The 18,012-nt window shown below is 40.4% G+C and overlaps 1 protein-coding gene across 3 annotated transcripts in view; it reads right to left on the bottom strand.

Annotated features, from left to right (window-relative positions):
• The window catches only part of ZMYM2 (zinc finger MYM-type containing 2), a 113,353-nt gene extending 98,387 nt beyond the window's left edge, over positions 1 to 14,966 (bottom strand). For 2 of the 3 annotated variants that reach the window (XM_045977942.1, XM_045977943.1), the window contains exons 1-2: positions 14,443 to 14,966; positions 12,028 to 12,093 (exon numbers count right to left, since the gene is read on the bottom strand). In XM_045977942.1, the coding sequence (XP_045833898.1) occupies positions 12,028 to 12,093; positions 14,443 to 14,729 (353 nt within the window). In that variant the 5' untranslated portion in view covers positions 14,730 to 14,966. The remainder of the gene's footprint in view (positions 1 to 12,027; positions 12,094 to 14,442) is intronic. The other variant, XM_045977944.1, reaches the window with a different exon arrangement.
• Between the last annotated feature and the right edge of the window lie 3,046 nt (positions 14,967 to 18,012).

Raw genomic sequence — 18,012 nt, 5'->3', positions numbered from 1 at the left:
AAACTGTCCACTTTGATCCGTCTCTTCTAATATACCTCTAGTCCTAAAAATTCACCATCATTTTTCTGCAGGACTGACATTACCTACCACATTCCCCAGAACACACTTTTACATGGCTTAGGAAAAAAAGTAAGATTTTTCCCTCTTCACCTGTAAGGTTCCTGCCAGATTTGATCCTGCCTACATGCTAAGCTTAATTTCAGCACTATTCTTCCCTGCCTTGCTCATTAGGCTTCTGCTAAACTAAGCCTTCTTTTAGTTCGTGGAGGTCCAAGACCCTCCTTGTCCCAAGGGGTCCTATGCACACAGTCTTCCTCTATCTGAAACAATCTCTTCAAACTTTTCAGTCTCAGTATAAACTTCACTTCCTCATCTTCTAAGGCAAGGGAAACAAAATCAAAAATAAACTATTGAGGGGCAACTGGCTGACTCAGTTGGCAGAACATACAACTCTTGATGTTGAGGTTGTGAGTTCAAGCCTCACAATGGGTTTAGGGCTTACTTAAAAAAAAAAAATTAAACTGAATGCAGGGACTACATCAAAATAGAAAGTTTCTGCACAGCAAAGGAAAAAACCAACACTAAAAGGCAGCCTTTGGAACGGCAGACAATATTTGCAAATGACAATTCTGATAAAGACTTAGTATCCAAAATATATAAAGAACTTATAAAACTCAACATCCAAGAAAGCAAATAAACCAATTAAAAAATGGGCAGAAAACATGAACAGACATTTAAAGACAAACACATGGCCAAAAGACCCATGTAAAGATGCTCAACATCCCTTATCATCAGGGAAATGCAAATCAAAACTATATCACTCTACACCTGACAGAATGGCTATCAATAACACAAGAAACAACAGGTATTAGTGAGGATGTGGAAAAAGGGAACCTCCTTGCAGTGTTGGTGGGACTGCAAGTGGTGCAGCCACTCTAGGAAACAGTACCGAGTTTTCTAAAAAGTAAAAAATGGAACTACCCTGGGGCTCCTGGTTTGCTCAGTATGTTAAGCATCTGACTTGGTTCAGGCTCACATCATGATCTCAAGGATGTGGGATCACGCCCCATGTCAAGCTCCTTGCTCAGCACAGTCTTCCTATAGATGATCTCCCTCTCCCTTTGCTTCTCCCCACAGTCATGCACGCCCTCTCTCTAATGTAACACTTTTTTTTTTTTAAGATTTTATTTATTTGACAGAGAGAGTGACAGCGCACAAGTAGGGGGAGCGGCAGAGGGAGGGGGAGAAGCAGGCTCCCTGCTAAGTGGGGAACCTGGCCCAATGTGAGGCTCGATTTCATGATCTGGGCCAAATGCAGCCTCTTAACTGAGCCACCCAGGCGCCCCAATATAACACCTTTAAAGAAAAAAAAAAATAGAACTACTCTATGACCCAGCAATCATGCTACTAGGTATTTACTCAAAGAATACAAAATACTAATTCAAAAGCACCCCGATGTTTATAGCAACACTATCTATAATAGCCAAATTAGGAAAACAGCCCGTGTCCACAGACTGACAAACGGAGAAAGATATGGTGTTTATGTATGTGTGTTACACACACACACACACACACACACACAGTATTACTCAGCCATAAAAAAAGAATGAAATCTTGCCATGCGCAATGACGTGGATGGAGCTAGAGAGTGTTATGCTAAATGTAATAAGTCAGTCAAAGAATGACAAATACCATATGATTTCACTCATATGTGGAATTTAAGAAACAAAGCAAACCAACAAAGGGAAACAATAAAGAGAGGCAAACCAAAGAAGAGACTCTTAACTACAGAGAACAAACTGATAGTTACCAGAAGGGAGATGGATGGGTTAAATAGATTAATGGGGGGTTGGGAGGGCCAGGGTGGTTCAGTCAGTTAAGTGTCTGCTTCAACTCAGGTGATGATCCCAGGCTCCTTGGGATCAAGTCCCACATCCCTCTCTCCCAATCCCCCTGCTTGTACTCTGTCAAATAAAAAATAAAATCTTTTAAAAAGTAAAACAGGTAATGGGGGTTAAGGAGTGTACTTGTTGTGATGAGCACCAGGTGATATAGAAAAGTGCTCAATCACTGTATTATAGACCTGAAACTAATATTGCACTGTATGTTAACTGGAATTTACATATAAACTTTACAAAATGAAAACAAATGTCACTCTCTCAAGAGCCTTCCCTATCAAACACTTCATTAACCATCTCTGGTCTAAGTAAGTTCTCCCTTATTATACTCACGTCATCACATACATTTCCTCAGCTGAAGTTATCCAGTCTGTAATTTTGTTTACTTGCAATCTGTATTCCCCATTAGACTGTGTGTTCCATGAGGGAAAAGACCTACGGTTTTATCGTCTACCACTGTATCCTCTGTAGTTAACATAATGCCTGAATAATTACTGAATGAATATTTTTCTCTAATAAAAGGAGGTAACAAATAACCTCTGTGAATTATTCTTTGGTTTTTTTACTGCAACCCCCCAAAACTTCCCCACAACTGAATTCTAGCTCTATCTCTCCCTCCCTTCCTGTGATCCACAGAACAATCATTTCACCCTTGAGCTTCAGTTTACCCATTATAAAACAGTAAATTAAAATAATGTTCTCAAAAGATGAAACAATAAAAATCTCTGCCCTGTGTCTTTCATCATGACTTTTTATTACCTCCAATTTCAATCTACATAATTAGTAACACGGCTTAATCTTAGATCCTAATAAAAAGTTATCATGCCCTATCCCTTTTTAATCCTTAACCAAAACAGCTAAATAAACCACTTCCTTCTCCAAACATAGTTTAAAATCTACAGTAACACAAGTAAACTTCAACCATGTATGTTAATTTGGAAACATTTATTTATTCTTAGAACACTTGGTATTTCAAATCTACGATCTAGCAAATGACTGTCTTTGATAACGAAATTTTCCCAGTGTTTTTAACATGACAGAATGAAGGGCTTTACAAAGAATACTTTGTTTATATGAGTTCAAAAGTCCCATGATTAAGACCCATCCAACCTAATGAAACAGTAAAACCTGCATCAATAAGCAAATGAGATCAATAATAACATATTTTAGGTTCATATCAAGATAACATATCAAGATTCAAAAAGGCTTCAGGTACTAAGAATCTATTTCTCCAATACAGATTTTTACTAAAGAAAAATCTACTCCCTTTGTTGCTGAGGACTCGAAACTCATGACAATTTTTTTTTTTCCTGAAAAGCACAAATTCACAAATTATGGGAGGAGGTTCACAGGGAGAGGAAAAAGCAGACTCCCCACTCAGCAGGGAGCCCAATCAGGGCTGAAGCCCAACACAGGCCTCTATCCCAGGTCCCCAGGATTATGACCTGCACCAAAGGCAGAGGCTTAACCAACTGAGCCAGTCAGGCACCCTCCTGACAATTTTTACCAGCATCCTCTCCCACAGGTATGGTCTTCAGATGTTCGTTGGTCTTAAAATGAAAGGAATACAAAGAAAACACAGGAGTATACCAAAGAAAACCTGCATTTTCTCCCCTTTGGTGGACAAATTACAGAAAATAAATAGACACTCCTACCCATCATATACAATTCAATGTCGGGTTTTTTTTTTTAAATATCTAGTAAATATGTACAACTCTGAAGCAAAGGCACGCAGTCTTATTTTAGTTTAACCCTTTTATTCAGCCTCTTCATGACTAGAGTTCTTTTTTTGTCTCTGAATTTTAACACATATCTAATAAAATAACAGTAACAGCTACCGTTTATAAAAGACACATTTGGTAGCATGATCGCAACTACCATAAAATTTACCTTATAATAGATACCTAAAATATGTTATTATCGCTAATACCCCAATTTGCAGATGCATAAAACTATTCTGTCAGCAGGTAGCTTTCCTATGTTCCGTCGCTGTTAGGTGTTAAACCAGAGTCTGTGCCCTAAGTCCACACATTATACCACACTATACCTCAATCCCTCAAACTGAGACTTACGAATTTTTCTAATTATATATTCTAATTACAATTATTCTAATAATTATATCTAATTATTCTAATACAACAAAAATATTCTAATACAACAACCACAAACGTTAATTAACTTAAGATTTTTTGCAACATAAGGATAGGGAAAGAATTACAAGAATGTCAGACTTGTGTAGAAAATGTCAGTTAATGATAATATACATGCAAAATATTAGTATGATGAATGGGCAAAAATTTTAAGAATACACATTTAAAAATGTAAACATCTCAAATAAAATGGGATTGGGGGAGCTTCCATTTTCAACATCACATTTCCTTAGTACTTTAAGATTTGAAGGGCATGTTTTATTTTTATAACCAAAATATTAAGAACTGCCCTGACATGCATGTAACTACTAATGTCTGTATATTACCTGTTATGCTTCATTGTTTATACTCATTCATTTATATGAATGTAAAATGAACACTGAGAACCTATTAAAAATCACATGTAACACATTTCCTAATTGATTTATTCTTTTTAAGGGTTTGCAAGCTTAGTTCCTATTTTGTTTCACAAGCCAACAAGAATCTCTCAAATTTTTACAAAGTGAGTAATGTGATCAGACAGGGCTTTATGAAAAATTAATCTGTCTGTAGACTGGAGTAAGGAATAGGATGAAAATTCCCTTGTAAACATAATTCCCTATTATTGAACACAATGGACTACGGTCAATGTATGAAACAAAACTATAAAGAGCTGAGGGCCTTAGGACGTAAAAACACTTAAAGGTCTCAACATTTGAGTCAAATGAGGGGAAATAAAGGAGATAGTCAGAAGTATAAGACCACATTAAGCGCACAGTCCCAGAAATCAAGAGTTTCATGAAATATTAAATTTCAAATGCTAGAGAATAAAGATGAAAAAGAAGCACTTTAGGATTTGACAAATCACTAGCAACCTCAAAAATACAGATTTGGCACAGTGTTGTGAGCACAAATCAGCAAAATTTCTTCTGAAAAATAAGGGGGAAACAAAGAAGTTAGGAGGAGTGGAAAGATTCTGCCGAGATTCTGAAGGATAGAACACGTTAGCATACTTACAGACTAACAAAGGAGCAGACAGAGAAAAATCGGTGAAGGGAAAAAATTCCTTCCCTCTACAATCTGATGAGCATTCAGATTGAGTCTATTTTACCAGTGGTGGCAAAAAAATTTCATGGTTGTTTGGTCAACTCAGTCAGATTAAGAATCTTAGCAGCTATTAACTAATCACCTATTGGCCAGTCACATACTCTGTATGATTTTTAATTTTTATCTCATAGCAATCACAGAAAAGCAGGCATTATTACACTCATTTGTCACTCATTTGTCAGATGAGTAAACCAAGGCTCAGAGATTAACTTACTATAGATCACAAATTGGTAAATAAATGATAAAGCAAAACTGGTTTTAACAATTTTATAGGGGCATAATTTTCATACAATAAAAACTTACTTATTTAGGGTTGCCTAATTCGGTTAGGCAAGCATCTCTTGATTTTGCTCTGGTCATTATCTCAGGGTCCTGAGAGCGAGCCCTGCAACAGGGAGTCTGCTTACGTTTCTCTCTCTCCCTTTCCCTCTGCCCCTCCCCTTCACTAGTTGGTTTCAGTACTCCTCTCTCTCTCTAAAATAAATTTTAAAATCTTTGTATTTATTCATTTTAAGTGAAAAGCCTAACAATTCTTTGTAAATTTATACACTTATGCAGTTATCACAATCTAGTTTAAGAAAATTTTTATCATCCAAAACTTCCCTCATAAGCAAGGGCAGATTTGAACCCGAATCTCTCTGGCTCTAAACTCATGTCACACCACAAAGGCCCTAGCAACATCAAGTAACAAAAATAATTTTTTAGGCAGAAAAAACTCAAATTAATTCCCATTAGCTCCCTGTCCATGTGAGGCACCAACATACCATTAGAACCACACCCACATTCCATGATCTCAGCAAATTCAAAAGTTTACTAAAATCTGGATATGCCTCATGCAAGTAGAGCAAAAAAAAAAAGTACAGATACTATGTGCTAAAACCAGCTGAGCAAGGACATAGGATGGAAAAATGTAATCTGTGGATGAAGAAAAAGAAAATAATAGAAACCAGGAGTTTGGGTCATGGAAGACAAAGACTTGAACAGAAGCTTTTCTTTGATAATGCAACATAAAACTGTTCAGATATAGAACGAAATGACTTACTAAGCAGAAATTAAAACTTATTTAAGAAATAAAACTATACAATATTAAGCGAGTCAAACAAAAACACACACACAAAAATAGAAACACGAAGTGAAACAACATTCATAGTAATTAAAGTTGTAAAGTTAAGGGGTGCCTGGGTGGCTCCGTCAGTCAACTAACTGCTGTTGGCTCAGGTCATGATCCCAGGGTCCTGGTACCAAGTCGCAAGTCTGGCTCCCTACTCAGCAATTACTAGCAGAACATAATTTTTATGATTACTTGATATTAATAAACATTACAATACATAAATTATCGAATAAATGATTTCTGCAATGCCCTGATTACCCTGAACTATTCTCAGTCTGGCCCAGCAGGCTCAATAGTCCAAAAAATACTACACTTTCTAGTCAAAAGACATGCCTTTTAGAAATGATTATAAAACTGTTCCATGATTACAAAAAAATGTCTCTAAGTTATGAAACCATAATTTCAGCTCCAAACTCTTACAATAATAAATCAGATAATATATCTATCTAGGTGAGTACAGCAAAAGTACTGGCATTGCCATAAAGTAAAAAAACTAAAGAATTTGTCTCATTGTATGTCACATTTTGTGAACTTTCTTCTGTCTGAAATCTGTAACTAAGCACCATAATCTTACTTAAAATTGCCATTTAAGTATTTTTCTTAACCAACCTAAATGTAGTTAGAAAGAAATGTTTAATCTAAGAATTGTAACATCTTTCCCAATTTTTTAATGAGGTTACAACAATTAATTCTACTAGTAAATTACAATTACTATTACATTACAATTTAATACTAATTTTAAATGAGAACCATATTAAAATATTTAATTTAAGAATAAAATATTTAGAACCTTTTTTAATGAAGCTATAGTTGGCATATAACATTGTATTAGTTTAAGTGTATTTCTTTCTAAGCTTTAAATCTGAAATTCACGTAACAAATTCGACCTTCAAATTTACTAGGAACACCAGGGGGAAAAAATCTAGTACACTCTGGAAAAGTAGGAGAAACCTGATCCTTGGCAGTCTATTGAGATTAAAAAGCATGGTTAAAACGGTAATGTAATTCTTCAAATACAAACAAAAACTAGACAACATGTAATAATGAAATACTCAAATCTTTTTTCTTATTATTACCTACTTACCCTAATATCCAAAGTTTACTCTCAAATCATTTCTTGTAATAGTAAGTATAAATACTTACAAGATAGTAATCAAATCAATAAAAATAAAATCCCAAAAGTCATATACTTCTTTCAATTTAAGGACCATGAATTTTTCTTAAATTTTGTTACTTCTAACTTTCAATGAACTGCTATTAAATTAAAAATAAAATAGGGGGCACCAATGAATTAAGATTCTGCCTTTGGCTCAGGTCATGATCTCAGGGTCCTGGGACTGAGCCCTGCATTGGGCTCTCTGCTCAGTAGGGAGCCTGCTCCCCACCCCCACCCCCCGCCACTGTCTGCCTCTCTGCCTACTTGTGATCTCTCTTGTCAAATTAATAAATAAAATCTTTAAAAAAAATAGTACTAAGAACAAATTCCAAACAAGTCATGTGCCCAAGTGATTTCATAAACCTTCCTAAAACATCTTTTTTAAACTCCACAACCGATTTTCCCATTGGTTTACAAAAAAATATTTTGCAGTTCCAAAGTGTTATATTAACACTTGATGCAAAAAATTAATTTTAAAATATACAATAAAACAACAGATATGCTCACAATCCAAATTTTAACACATTTAAGATGACCAATTTATCTTGTTACCAAGTTTGTGTCTGGTGCTGGCCCTTATAATTTCCTTACCATTTCTATTTTAATAATAGAAACCTAAGATTCCAAACTGACTTGTTTATAAAACAGGTTGCAGATTAAAAAAAAAAAAAATGTGCAACTCCAACTATGTAAAACAGAATTTTCTTGCTGGTATATAACCAAAATAAAAAATAAAATACAATGTTACCCAGAATCCCAAAGTTAAAAATTATGGATTTATCCAACAGCAGTTTTTTCCACTGACAACCTTATAGGTCTTACATATTAGAGTTGTGCATAAGAACTTTTAGATTTGAATAGTTCAAAGTCCTATTAAAGACTAAAATCCTAATTCCACTGTGACAGGAATAGAAGAAAATTAAACAAATGAAATTAAGAAATGGAAAATGCATGGAGTCAAAGTAACTTAAAATGCCCTACACAAACACTATTTGAGAATCCAGTGGGAGAAAACATTTGCATTTGGGCTCATCTAAAAATATACACACAAATTGAGTATGTCAAAGTCTTCTTAAAATAAATGTTATTCAATATAACATATATATTAATAGGTAATGGGGCAGAGACATATTAATGTCTAGAAGAAAAAAATATAAAATTTCTAATTATACCACACCTTTTCACAACATAGAGCACCCAATATTTCATACATACTCTTTCCATCACAGTAATACTACAGCATCTGATTTTAAGACTCATTTCATCTCAAATGCATTGTTTATGTACTTTTGTACCTCAAAGGCAAAACAGAATAATCTTTAAGAGAAGAACACTGCTGGAGTGGCTGGGAGGCTCAGTCAGTTAAGTGTCGGACTCTTGATTTCAGCGAGAATCATGAACGTGGGGTTGTGAGATCCAGTCCTACAATCAGACTCTGCACTGAGAGTGGAACCTGCTTAAGATACTCTCCCTCCCTCCCCCTCTTAATAAAAAACAAAACAAAACCAAAAAACCACTGTTGTAAAAAGACAATACGTCAAGTTCTATATCCATGCAAAATTCTGAAATATTTACATGTCAGCATCTGTGTGGTATCTGAGTGATTCAGGGTTGTCTCACCACATGAGGTATAAAAAATTCTGCCCCATGAGATTATGTAACATTGAAAAGTAGAAATCACCCTGTATCTTTTCCCCAAGTGTTTAATAAGAGGACAGGTAGGGAGCGCCTGGGTGGCTCAGTCTGTTAAGCATGGGACTCTTGGGTTTTGGCTCAGGTCATGATCTCAGGGACATGAGATCAAGTCCCAAGTGGGGTTCTGCAATTAGCTCAGAGTCTGCTTGAGATTCTCTCCCTCTGCCTCAACCCCCACTTGTGCACACATGCACTCTTAAGCATTAAAATAACTTTTTTTAAATCTTTAAAAATGACAGCGTGGGGCGCCTGGGTGGCTCAGTCGTTAAGCGTCTGCCTTTGCCTGAGGTCATGATCCCAGGGTCCTGGATGCCCACTGGGCACCTTACTTGGTGGGAAGCCTGCTTCTCCCTCTTCCACTCCCCCTGCTTGTGTTCCTCTCACTTGTGCCTCTCTCAAGTAAGTAAATAAAATCCTTAAAAATAGTAATAAAATGTCAGGCAGGAGAAGGGGGATACATACTATAAGGATGCACTAAAGAAAGACGCTATAAATATAAAAGAGTACTTTTATCTGCTGGAACACTTCATATATACACATAAAAGCACCTAACTCACACTAAGTGCCCAATAATAAGTATAACAAAGAACTTATTTATTTAGTCAAGGTCAATTAAATCATCAGGTTATCTTCATCTTACTGTCTGGCATGCTAAAGCACCATTAGTTGGTCTTTTTAAACAAAAGAATTTTAAATTCTGAGCTAAATCATTAAGCATAACAAGGACCACATTTTAGTATTATCAAAAAGAACCATGGCTTTCAAAATTATATTTGTGTTGACATTACATATAGTCCTGGTTATACATTTTGTATGTCCTCATCTCCAAATGTCTATTAAATATAACCAATTACCAACCTTTCCCCTATCAACATCACAATTAAGAACAAAGAAAAAAATCTGAGAAAGTTAAATTTTTTGTGCAAATACGTGGTGATAAAATAAGTATTGCCCATCTATGTGGAAGATCTGATCCTTGATCCATTACATCAATGACTTAATCCCTGAAGAGCCTTAAATTCATCAGACAATATATTCATTCAAGTTGCAGTATTTAAGAGAGACTCTGTACACAGACTTACTCAAAAGAATATATTACTTCTGATACAAATAGTTTTTTTAAGATTTTATTTTTGTGAGTGAGCGCGGGCATGCACACACACACCAGCAGTGGGAGGAGGGAGAAGCAGACTTCCTGCCCGATGTGGGGCTCAATCCCAGGACCCTAGGTCATGACCTCAGCCGAAAGCAGATGCTTACCCAACTGAGCCACCCCGTCGCCCCTCAAATAGATAGTTTTTAAATAAGGCATAACTGCAGTTCTATAATTTTTTTTAAAAGGTACTCAGTAAGATTCAAACATTTGCTATCTATCTACCTGTTCTCTAGGAGAAGATAAGCTGAAAGGATTCTAACCTTGGCTTTTTCATTGTTTCAATTTCCAAACGTATAAAGCCAGTACATACTTTAAAACAGGACAGCTTAGTTGCTGAACTCAGGCCCCTTAATCAAACTGCTTGTTTGACACTACTATTACTACCAGATACCTCCCTATGCCTCTGTTTTCCCCTCTACAAATTAGAAATAAAAACGGTACATGTATCACTAGTCTCTCTAACAATATCACACTACCACAGAGTACTTTTTTGTGAGGATTATATTACTTAATTCATTTAAAAGTCAGTCTGGATATGTGTTGATAATTATAAAATGTAAATGACCGAAACACAAAGGTTCAGAATGTTGTCCTCACTCATTAAATTTAACTTTCCATAATAAACTTTTTTTTAAACTTAGAATTGTACTGGCATACAATGAGGGCTCAACATGTGCCACTTTTATTTGTCTGCAGGCTACTTGCTAAAACTAAAGGAAATATTACATGAAAGTGCCTAGAATGTTGTGTGTTAAAATTTAAGTTGCCGTCCTCACATCATATTTCAGATCAGTATTCAGCAAAATATTCATCATCTATTAATTATCTTTTGATCCATTTGGGACTTAATATTTAAGCATAAGCTACTATATTTATGACTCACCTCTGACAAAGAGCTACAAGTTACAAGGTACAACTGTCAATGAGATACAATGTGTCCAGAGCTCAGGAAATACACTGTGTCCAGAGTGCTAGCTTCACCGGTATTTTGTAACTAATCTCAACTGACAGAAATTTTGACTGGTTTTGTTTATTTTATTGTCTAGCATATTATAAGGCTGCTCCTCAAAACCAACAAATTACAAGCATTAAACAATAACTCAGGTGACAGAAGTCATTCAAGAATGACTCAAGTGAAGACTAATCAACACAGAAGATGGACGACCAAGAGATTATCTGGAGCAGTGGAGTGGTGTAATCTGCATAGTAGCTAGTTACCTAGTTGGATAAACTAAAGTACTAGAAGAGTTGATTTCATGCCCTTTCCTAAACAAAGTCATGAAAGAGATCTACCAACTATGAACCCTAAGAGTCTTTTAAATCAGACACAAACGGAAAGTCAAATGATTGTATTTTTCCAATACCTACAATCAATTATCCATTGTAAAGGAAGAAAAAGTGTTAAAGATGGTTGCATGCATAGCATTTAAAACGAAATAACTTCAATTCCCACTTTGGAACTCTAGAGGGCACCAGAAATATGCCCTCCTTGCACCACCCCTCCTCCCGGGTAACGTGAGCAGCTGCAGGAGCCCGTCGTCTGGTTGCTGAGGTTGGTATTGCAGCAGCAGGAGAGATGTCTGCAGCGGTGGAAACAGCAGCGCCCACTCCCAGCTGCCTCACCAGCCATTACCCAGGCTTCACCCCGGGGGCAGCTGCCACCCAAGGGAAAGCTCCTCCCCCTCAAAACAACGGGGACAGACAAGTCCCATGGCTGAACCCCTACAACCTGACAACGTCCTCTAAGAACAACACATTAGGGGCGAAGGACTCACAATGGGGGTGTTTTCCTCACTTTCTGCCAAAGATGCACCAACTGGGGTTGAAGGCGATTCGTGGTCCTGGGGTAAGAGGAAAAATGAAAAATGGATCAAGAACATCAACCATGTGGGAAAACCGAGCCCTTTCCACCAGGAGGAAGACGATAAGGGAGTAAGAGGTCAAGGAGGTTTGGCCCTTCTATTATTACTCCCCAGCCCGCAACCAGCAATCCCCTCCTACGTAAAGTAGAGGAAAACCACGCAAAATATATATCTGGGAACAAAACCCACGTGAAAAGCAAAATCTGGAGGGAGGAAGCTGGAGGGCACCAAGCCTGCTACTGGGAAGGGGCGGGGGGGGGTGGGGGGAGAGGGGGGAAGGGCAAACGTTGCCTCGACGCCAGCAAGGGAATTGTATTCCCTCCTAAATTTGCCCACCCAGCGTTATCCCCGTCACTCTCCGCACCAATTCGGAGGTAAGGGGCGGCTCACGTCACCGTCGGGGTGCTATCTCCCATATTTGCCCCAAGCAGTTGCCCTGGGCCCAAGACTTGCCCCCCCACCCCCCAGCTTGCAGTCGGCGACCGGCAGCGCTGCCTCCCCGTCCGCCATTAGAGACCCAGCCAAACAATACGTGAGGAGCAAGAGCCGCGCAACGCAGCCCAGGGAAAAGAAGAGCGACAGAGGGGACCGGGTGGGGAAAGAGGCAGCACCCGCGCCCCGAAAAACTTGGGGACCTCAGACTACCGCGGAGACGGTGGGAGCGCAGCCCGGAGAGCGGGAGAACGAACTGAAGCGCCCCTCCCCCCACCCTTCCACCACCACCACCACCACCACCACCCCCCCCCGCAAGAAAGAAAGGAAAAATACCCCGCGACCTCCCACAGCCCCGACCCGGGCAGCCCCCGCCACCCGAGCGACCCCCGCCTCTGGCGTCCTCCTCACCCAGCCCTCCCGGCCTCGCCCTCACTCTCGCAGCCCTTCGGGCCGCACGCGAAGACGCCTGTGACATGAGCGGAGCCCGGAGCAGCCCCCGAGGCCCCGACGCGGCAGCGGCAACCGCGGCCGCGCCGCGGGGTATTAATCCCGGGTCGGTGGGAGGCTCCGGAGGCTGCCCTCACCCATCTCCGCCTCCCCAGTCGCCTCCGCCTCCGCCTCCTCCTCCCAAGGCTGAGCTGCTCCCAGCCACCCCCACTATCGGCGGACCTGGACTGGAAAGACATCGGGGATAAGCCTCACCCGGTTCTGGCTGCGGCTCCGCGGAACGAACCTCCCCTCCCCCGGCCCACCCCCCCTTCGGCAACACGCACAACTCCGCTCGGTCCAGTCCCGGGTTTAGCGCTGGTGAGGAGGAGGCGGCGGAGGAGGCGGCGGCGCGGCCGAGCCCGGGAAGGCCCCGCCCTCCGCACACTTATTGGCTGGCTGGAAGGGCGGGCCGGGACGTCTCGGGGACGTCCATTGGCTACATCTGCCTTCCTTCAGGACCCCCCCACGAGGGGGTGGTCCGGAAGGCCGTCCATCAGGCGCAGACCACACCCCCCGGCCTTGCCATTCCACTCCCTCCTCCGCCGGCTCTCTGCCCTCGGCCGCGTCCCCTCCCCTCCTTTCCCCCGCCTCCCACCCCGCCCCCACCCCCAGGTCCGTCAGGGTCAGGCAGCCCGAGTTTTGCTGCCCGCTGCACCGGCCACCGGCTGGGTATCTGGGGGCCCAGGGTGCTCTCCAGAGCCCCGCACAGCCCGAGGGACGGAGGCCGTGGCCAACGCCTGCCCTAGCTCGGGCCTGGGCGCCCAGGCCTCTGGAGCCGCTCCCAACGACCCTGCCCGAGGAGCGACGCGGCCTCGATGTCCCCAACGCCCTCCCTGTCCAATGCCTGAAGCCCCCCGTGAGGGGCGAGCCCGGGCAGGGGCTAGAGCGAGGCAAAGTGGGAGGTCGGGCAGCCCGTGAAGTGGAGTTCCCGAATGTGCCGAGGGGAGTGGGAACACTTCCACCCTCGCCTCACCCCCGTGGGGAATTGTCCCCCCACCTCCCGTCATGGCTGCAGGAGGAGACGACGTCCTCCATTTTGTCGGGACTGCTGTGGGAACTTGGGACCAATTCAAAACCAAACCCCGTGGGGCTGGGAAACTTGGCCCCGCGAAGCCCCAACTGGGCTCCGCCATTCGTCCGAGGGGATAGCCCTTGATTCCAGCGTCTGCGCCTGAGGGGCCCTTGGGGGACGGGTGCCACGGTGGAGAGACCCAGACGCCGCTCCCCGCCTCCATCAACCAAGATGGAGGAAACTGCTGGCTCCCCTGGAGCTGGGCTCCCGCCTGTTGGAGGGGCTGGAGCCTCCCCTCGGTGTGTCCTGCGGCGCTGCCGTCGTCCTCTCCGCAGCCTCTTTCGGTTGCCCTCCCCCAGCCTCTACCCAGCCTCTCCACTGCCTTCCACCACCTCCTGGTCCTCAACGGTTGATGGAGACTCCACTCCACAGTCAGCTCAATCGCTTCGCCCAACCAGGGCCCGCCCGATTGCGGGGAGCGAGCGAAGGTGCGGAGTGTTGCGGCGCGGCCCGGGGCGGGCGTGCCGGGGAAAGCCACATCGACGATGGGGCTTCTCTTTTGTTCATCGTCTACACCTACGTCTTTGGCGCACGTCATGGTGCTGTGCAATTTCCAAGATTCCATGTAAAGATGAAAGTGAGGCTTCTCTCGTCTCACCCTAGCGGTTGTTAGTGGCATTACACTTGATGGTGTTGGGGAAAGAAATGGATGGATAAATGAGACCTCTCAATTCCACGGTTATCTAACACCGCTGCCTATTAATAAATAGACGTGTGAGGTTACAACTTAAAGTTTTACACGATGACGATGAACATGAGGTTTTTAATGAATTAATCTACTCAGTAAAAACTGATGTTGAACGGTTTTAGATGCCGCTTACACAATGTAATCCAGTAGAAATTGAGATTCATTCATTCACTATGACTTAAAAAAATCAATCCTAACACCTAGAGCTAAATGCAATAAATAAACTACTCTTTGTTTAAGTTGAAGAATATCCAACATGTATTTCAATGAGCTTTCTCAGAATGGTATTTTATTTTTCAGTAGATATTTTATTTCACAACAAAATTTGTCAGTATTCTAATACAATATCCTTGTAAGACTTTGTATTACACAGTAATGGTTGGGGTTTGTTTGGGGTTTTTTTGGATTTTATTTATTCATCTGAGAGAGAAAGCACAATCGGGGGAGCCCGGAAGGAGCGGGAGACTGAGCAGGAAACCTGACTCAGGGTTCCATCCCAGGACTCTGAGATCATGATCTGAGCCAAAGGTAGTCACTTAACTGAATGAGCCATCCAGATGCCCCTTACATTGACATTTTTGATGTCACTATCTTCACAACAGAAATCTCCTCTATTACCAAATACAGGGCAACATTGTAATAATTCTGTGAAAACTTGGACCATCCCTTTTTTCAACTTAGACCACAGCAGTAAGTACTGCACCTTAAATTGATAGTTGGAAGGCTTGAATAGAGAAACTTCCCAATAAGCTCTGTCATGGACTTAAATGCTAAATCAGATTTCCACATGTTCAGTTTGAGGAAGTTTTACGCTGCTATCAATTCCCTGGCATTACTGCCATTTTATAATCAACAAGAATAATATTTACGGTAAAATATATTATTCACATTTCGTATCCCTTCATTTAAGTCTTTTTCCAGGAAAATGTCCACTGGGTTCCCTGCCTAATACCAGGGAGAAATCTAGTTGAGAGGTAAGAATGGGTAAAAAAACAAGTCATATTTTTGTCATAATTTAAATAAAAATTATACTTTATACAAAAGTACTTTAAAAAATAAATATTTGAATATTTATACCAGTATTATTCATAATTTCCATAAAGGTGTGAACAACCCAAATGTCCATTAACTGATGAATGTATAAACCAAAAGTGGTATATCTATACAATGAAATATTTTTTATTATTCATCCATAACAAGGAATGAAGTTCTGGTCCATACCATAACATGGATGAAACTTGTAGGCATTATTCCAAGAGAAGTAATCACAAAAGACTATTTTTTGATAACTGATTATGTGAATTGTCCAGGCTAAGCAAATGTATAGAGACAGAAAGTCGATTATTGGTTGCCTAGGCCTAGGGAAGTGGGAAGAGAATGGAGAAATAAAAATGTCTAATATTGGCTGTAGTGATGGTTGGACAACTCTGAATACAATCAAAACATTGAATTGTTCACTTTAAGTGGGAGAACTGTATGGTACGGAATTATAACTCAATAAAGCTGTTATTAAAAATGTGTGTCTGGGGGCGCCTGGGTGGCTCAGTGGGTTAAAGCCTCTGCCTTCGGCTCAGGTCATGATCCCAGGGTTCTGGGATCGAGCCCCACGTCAGGCTCTCTGCCCCGCGGAGAACCTGCTTCCTCCTCTCTCTCCCTGCCTGCCTCTCTGCCTACTTGTGATCTCTGTCTGTCAAATAAATAAATAAAATCTTTTTAAAAAAATGTTAGAAGTTGCTAGAACAGTATATCTTGAAAGTTCTCATCACAAGAAAAACAAATGTGTAACTGTGTGGTCATGATATTAACTAGACTTATGATCATTTCTCTCTCTCTCTACATATAAATAAAATCATACAATCTATCTATCTATCTGTCTATCTATCTATGGAAACCAAGAGCTCACCAGTAATTAAGGTGCAATATAATAGCTCTTCGGAGCACAGCTTAGGAGCCGTAATGTCAAAGTTTGAATTCTGGCTTTTTCCACAACTAGCTGGGTGATTTTAGAGATGTTTTAACTTTCTAAGCCCGAGACACCTGCGTGGCTCAATCTGTTAAGTGTCAGCCTTTGGCTCAGGTCATGATTGCAGGGTCCTGGGATGGAGTCCCAGATCAGGCTTCCCGCTCAGAAGGGAGTCTACTTCTCCCTCTGCTCCTCCCTGCTGCTTGTGCTCAATAAATAAAATCTTTAAAAAAAAAAAAAAAACTTTCTACACCTAAGTTTTAACATGTATAAAATGTAAGTGTAATTTCACTCTCACAGAGTTTTGGGGCGGGGAGATTCAATAGGCATACACATCCGAAGCTTGCACCTCACGCTTATAAGGACCTCAAAAATATTAGCTATTTTTTATTATTGATAACTGACTTAGTGGAATATTTTTTAAATTCTTTATAATATTTTGTGAGGAAGAGAAACATAATTATATCTCTATCATCAATACTATGCTAGTGTATAATCCAAAAAAACATGATCATAATAATCATTATCATCATTGCAAAGCTTGGAAGAAATGTACTTTAAATCAAAGTCTTTTATTTTTCTTGGAAAGGAGTTTAGTATAATCTCATAGTACATCTCATGTTCCTGCTATGGATAGTAGGATATTAGAAGTCCAGAAAAAAGAATTGTTTTGGGGTTGGGAATTGGAGAGCTAATGTAGACTAACATTTTAACTTTCACCATTGAAAAGGGAGAAAGAAAGCAATAGTTTAATCATTGAAGCACTGAAGAAAATTTTCTGTGGGAAAAGGAACAAAAACTGAGAGAAGCTCAACATGGCTAATTGCTATATAAAATGTATGCCTGGGTAGAGTGCTTCTAACGTAATTAAACAAAAATAATATTAAATAAAAATTGTTAGTTTTAGCATGTTTGACTTTTAATAATTTGCTTATACTGAATGATATTTGATATAGCAATCAAAAATCTTAATAATGTTGTTCTGCCACTGTGAGAAAAGGTGAAGTCCTGATAAATTAAAATAAGTCAATTATACAATTTTACTTAACAAATTGCTTGTGTAGTATTTATAGTGCCAGGAATTGTCTGTGTTCATTGTTAATAATAACATATTATCTCTTAAAAACTCTATGAAGTAGTTAATATTACCATCCCACTTTTACAGATGAGAAAACTGAAGTAAAAGAAGGTTAGGGAGGCAAGGCACCTGGCTGGCTCTGTCCATAGAGTGTGCGACTCTTAATTTTGGGG

Source organism: Meles meles, chromosome 14 (assembly GCF_922984935.1).
Source record: "Meles meles chromosome 14, mMelMel3.1 paternal haplotype, whole genome shotgun sequence".
Lineage (NCBI taxonomy): Eukaryota > Metazoa > Chordata > Mammalia > Carnivora > Mustelidae > Meles > Meles meles.
The sequence above is the reverse complement of the archived record's forward strand: the minus strand, read 5'-3'. Positions and strand labels throughout refer to the sequence as shown.